Raw genomic sequence first — 5,663 nt, 5'->3', positions numbered from 1 at the left:
TATCAAATAATTGATCCCATGCATACATCCTTTCCAATCAATCAAAACTTCTATAAATAAAATATTAAGATTTTCAAAAAGTGAAATCCACCCATGGGATATATGTATATGTATGTGACAATTAAATAGTAATATTTTGTTCTAACAAAGGTAAGATCCTGAAGAAAGATAAATATACTTATTATATGATAGTGTTACAAAGTATTATAATGATACCAAAATGTGAATGGATATTAAACTTTAGTAAAATAGATTGAATATATACAATTATATTAATTAGCAAAATGGAATCTAGTAAATATATTATTAATTAAGTTACACGTTTAATTTTTATTTTTTTTATGTATTACGATATAAATTTCATATATACAAATATAATATAGATGGACATACATATTTCTTTTCTTAATTTTAATTATATGTTAATAAATTTCTTTGATGATGATGGTGGTGGTGGTGGTGGTGGTGGTGGTGGTGGTGGTGGTGGTGGTGGTACAAACAAGATAACAAAATATATTCATAATACCCAACTAACTAAGTTGATTGAAATTGAATTTTTTTAATACAATGTAAATGAGCCTTCTTATAAAGGCAAGGCCATATGGATATGTGAGCACACAATCATGACATATGGCTCAATGAGAAACAAGGGTAGGTAGGAGAAATAATAAAATATTCCACAAGAGGTGGGTAATCACACAATCATGACATATGGCTCAATGAGAAACAAGGGTAGGTAGGAGAAATAATAAAATATTCCACAAGAGGTGGATTACCCACCGAGGGTGGAATATAACAACAAGATAAGACCACAAAAGGTGGAATTTATTCTACATACATCATCCCTATGTGCACACTTCCCTAAGTGTCATATCCAAACTACCATGAAATGCATTACCCTAAGTCAACTTAAGTAAAGTGTAATTATGAGTGATAATTTACACCAATAAATAATAATATAGTCCATGTCTTATAACTATCATACAAGTAAATGAAATAATTCTTTGCATAATCTTTCTAATAATTAATTTATATAATAATAATAATATATTGTAATGTTGATATTCAACATAACTATAACTTATGTGAACAACAATGAAATCAACACAACAAACTAGCACACGTCATATATGTGTTTACAATACAAGTGTAGAATGAAAAATATTATATATGAGTGACATTCAAATAGCAATCTTTTGATTAAACAAAGGTAAAATCTAGAATAAAGATAAGCATAGTTATTATATGATAGTATTACAAATTATTATGATTATAACATTGTTTGAATGTATATTAAAATTTAGGAAAATAGATTGAATATACACAATTATATTAATTAGTAAAATGGGTTAAATATACATAATTATATTAAAAAGTTTAATAAAGATTATTAATTAATTTAAATTTCAATATATATATTTCTCTATATTAAGATATTAAATTTCATATATATGATATAATATAAAAGGATGTAAAAAATTATCTTCTTAATTTTAATTATATATTAATAAATACCTTATATGATAACATATTCCATGTCTTAACTATAATACAAGTAAGAAAAATAATCCTTTCCATAATATTTCTAATAATTAATTTATATTGAAATAATCATAAATGGTAATGATGATGTTCAACATAACTATACATTATGTGAACACCAATGAAATCAACACAACAAACTAGCACACTTCATACGTGTTCACTATACGAGTGTAGAATGACAAGTATTGAATTAATCAAATCTTAATATTGATCAACAAAAGCTAAAGCTCAAAAAGAATAAATGATATGTTCATTCACAACCCAAGTGATAATCAAGTGTCACTTAGTGGTGAGTACTTGCCTTTATAGTATTATTGGAAAATTATTGAAGAATAGATGATAGATGAGTTATGGTGAACTAATTTCAAGACAAGATAGATAATAGTTTCAGAAGTTGCAATTTTCTATTTACTGATTTGTAATAGGCACAAATATGACTATATTGATCAATTGATTTAGAGTTAGACTCTTATAATGTAGTTAGAGTAATTAGTTGAACATAAACAACTATTGTTTGTTGTAATTATTTTACCACAAAATGAAAGTATAGTTGATATTAACCATAAGTTAATTTTTACTTGGTTGAAAAATATTATGAATATGTGATCTAGTATTTAAAGATTTATATTAATTTAAAATTATAATATGTAATAATGATAGAATAATTTTTTGATTTTATAAAATTAAAAGTATTTACACAATGTGAAACTAGAGTTTATATTAATGATAAGTTAATTTAACTTAGATAAAAAATATTATAAATATTTGATATAGTATTTAAACCATCATATTAATTTTAAATTATAAATATGTAATGATGATAAAATTTTAAATATTTTGTTGGTTTTGTAAAATTAAAAGTATATAATTATCAATATTATAAATAAAACTAAAAAGAAGTCAAACAAATAAAATGACTTGTATACATGTATGTATATATTTGTAGGGACAAGCACTGAGAAGGTATATAAATGTTAAAAATTATTTAATATTGAAGGAGGTTGTATTAAGTAGAAGGGATAAAAGGAAAAGGAAAAGGGGAGATGAGTATAAGGTTGCATAAGGGAGAGTACAATGGTATGAGGGTAGAAGGGGACAATTGAATATAGAGTGGACTAGAAGATATGAGTGGGATGGCCAAAGAGGGAATCACAAAACATATCCACACAATAAAGAGAATATAATGAGAAAAGACCAAGAGGAGATAAAAAAACATAGGATTGACCAGTAGAATTAATGGAATGGGCTGCAATGGTATAGACAAACATCAAGTAAACTATTAGAGGTTGATGGGATGTAATTGAACTTAAGGTGAATTGAGAGGTTTTTAGGGTTTGACTATAGGATACAAAGTGAAAATTTGAGGTGTTTAGTATTAAGTGAGAATAGAGTTGGTTAATAATGAGCGGAAGGAAAGGTTTCTTATATGTGCATGCATATAAAATAAAATGTGCATGCAGAGGTTGTTTAATTTGAAAGTCGGTGTCAAAGGTCATTCTATGTGATATGTAATAGGTGAAATATGTGTGATGCACATGTTTTTTGACTATTCATTATTTTTACATGTAAAGAAATATGTTCCCATTATAGCATGAGCTGATTACAACACATACTCTTTGTTTCTTTATATATTTCTAACCATTAGAGTTCGGTATTTCTTAGACATTCGACATAAAGCATGAGACTTCATTGGCAATGCCCAAAGGTGTGGTTTTTGCAAACTGTTCAAAACACCTAAAAATCAGTCGTACTCTCCACCATACTTGCACAACTTTTAATGGTTATATAAGTATTATCACAATATCATAAATCTCTCTTTCAACTTTCTAAAAAAAAATCTAAATTTATAATATGATAAAATTTTGATCTTCAATTTCTTTTGTCAATATCTTCATTTTGTCATATATATATATATAATTCTTATGGTTCTAATATTCTATTGGTCAGATTTGATAGGATCATAACTTGTGGAAGAATGTCAACTTAATATTGCCGATTAAAAGAGCCACTTAAGTTGGAGTTTGACCCAAATACTTGAAGAAGCCCCCAAGTGGAGGGACCGACCACGTGTATACGGAATCAAGTCCCAAACAATCACGACTGTACAGGACAGTGTAAGTGCGCTCAATAATTATGCACTACCTATACACAAAGTTAAGGGAAAAGTATACATTCCATCAAGGAAAAGGTTGGAATCAAATTTCCTTTCACATTCAACAAAGAGTGGGTATGTTTTTGTGCCTGACAGGAAAGAATGTTTTTCTGGTTTTGATGGTAGTGGTTTATTGGTTGAGATATTATTTATCTTTGTCTATATATTCATTCGCAGCTGCATTTTTCCCACACTTTCTTTTTTTATTGTTATCTCAACTCTGATCATTTCTTAATTATCTGATTAGTTTATACCGTTTACCTCTTTTTGCTCACTGCTTCAAATAGATTATACCGTTTGTTAGATGGCCACATCCTACTTTGCCCAGTTAATTGGTGTGTTTTTTATGCTCTGCGCAATGAATTCTCTATCTATCCCCATGTTTATGGCCGAGTCAGCACGCGGGAATTTCACGTTTAAAGAATTCACGAGATGCAATACAAGCAACATTCTCTGTGTAAATGATGCTACAATATCTGGGCATAAAATCCATCTTACAAACAATACAATTGATCATCATAAAGTGGCCAACGAAACTACAGGCGGTCTTCCCGGAAATGGAAATTTTTTAGACATCATGCTCGCTGTTAAATTCAGTAGATTTTATCGGGCCCGTGTCTCTTTTCAAGTTGGTAGTAATTATCCTATTCAAATTTGCAATTCTACCAATTTGAATGATAGTTTAAATGATGGTAAGTTGTGGAATGCGCACATAGATTGCAACGTTAGAAAAAATTATCTACAAATATTCCTTTTCAATACCTCCAATAGCTCTACGTCCCAAAGAGATCCCATTCTTGCATTTCCTTTTGATTGGTTCAAATTTCTTCCAGATAATTTTGTTGTGGGGATTTCTTCAGTGAAAATTTAAAGCTGGGGCAAGGAGGATTTGGAGGTGTGTACAAAGGCGTTAAAAGGCTGTCAAGCGCATCTCACAAGGGTCGAGACAGGGGGCTAAAAGAATTCATCTCTGAAATAAGTATTGTTAGTCGAGTAAGACATAGAAACCTCGTTCAGCTATTGGGATGGTGTCATGAGAAAGGCGAATTACTTTTGGTGTATCATTATATGTCTAATGGAAGCCTAGACAAACAGCTTTTCATCAAAGGAGATATTCCCCCACTGCAGTGGAGTCACAGGTATCGAATAGCTTTGGAAATAGCTTCTGGACTGCTATATCTCCATGAAGAATGGGCTCACTGTATTGTGCACAGAGATGTAAAATCCAGCAATGTTATGCTTGACTGCAATCTCAATGCAAAGCTTGGGGACTTCGGTTTAGCGTGCAAGTTGGAGCACAGTCGTTTGTCTCAAACCAAAATGGCAGCTGGAACCCTTGGTTACCTAGCTCCGGAGTGTGTGATCCTCTGAATCAGATGTTACAGCTTTCGTGCTGTGGCCTTGGAAATCGCTACAGGATGGAGAGCTGTAGATTCGAGATTACAACAACATAATATGAGGCTTGTGGAGTGGGTATGGGTGTTGACGCCCAACGGTCACATGATCATTCGATTTTTTTAGATTCTTCGATTCATATCTGAATATGAATGTATAAATATATGTGTGAACTCTATCCACTGTGTGTATTGAATATTTGGTTAATAAGATAATTCTGTGCTTGAGAGTGGATGTAGGCATTATGTAGGCATTTGCCGAACCACTATAAATTTGTGTCTCCTGTCTTTGTTTGTGTTGTTTTGCATTATGCTGTTTTGTGTTGATTACTAAGTTTTTCCTTTGCTCATTTAGATTAACAATTGGTATCAAAGCTTAGGTGAAGTTAAGTTGAGCAGAGATGGAAAGGTAGATAGATAGAGGATTGAAAATTCTCGATAAATGCAAAAGTTCAAAGTTAGAGAAACTAGTTGCTGGTATTGTGGCAAGCGAGGCCACATCAAAAGAAATTGTTGGTCTTTCAAGAAGGCTGAAAGACAACTAAAAGATGAAGACACTCATTCATTTATCG

The 5,663-nt window shown here is 30.6% G+C and overlaps 1 protein-coding gene across 1 annotated transcript; it reads left to right on the top strand.

Moving 5' to 3' along the window:
* Positions 1-4,055: 4,055 nt before the first annotated feature.
* On the top strand, positions 4,056-5,068 carry LOC131876296 (L-type lectin-domain containing receptor kinase IX.1-like). The gene is made up of 2 exons (XM_059221214.1): positions 4,056-4,421; positions 4,571-5,068. Exons 1-2 carry the CDS (start codon positions 4,056-4,058, stop codon positions 5,066-5,068), a joined length of 864 nt encoding a protein of 287 aa, XP_059077197.1.
* The last annotated feature ends 595 nt before the right edge of the window (positions 5,069-5,663 follow it).

Source organism: Cryptomeria japonica, chromosome 5 (genome assembly GCF_030272615.1).
Source record: "Cryptomeria japonica chromosome 5, Sugi_1.0, whole genome shotgun sequence".
Lineage (NCBI taxonomy): Eukaryota > Viridiplantae > Streptophyta > Pinopsida > Cupressales > Cupressaceae > Cryptomeria > Cryptomeria japonica.
This window is presented reverse-complemented; position numbering and strand designations above follow the sequence as displayed.

Coding starts and splice junctions, on each gene's coding strand:
- LOC131876296 (XM_059221214.1), top strand. CDS start 4,056: ATGAATTCTCTATCTATCCCCATGTTTATGGCCGAGTCAGCACGCGGG. Junction 4,422..4,570: donor ATGCGCACATAGATTGCAAC/GTTAGAAAAAAT, acceptor GAAAATTTAAAG/CTGGGGCAAGGAGGATTTGG.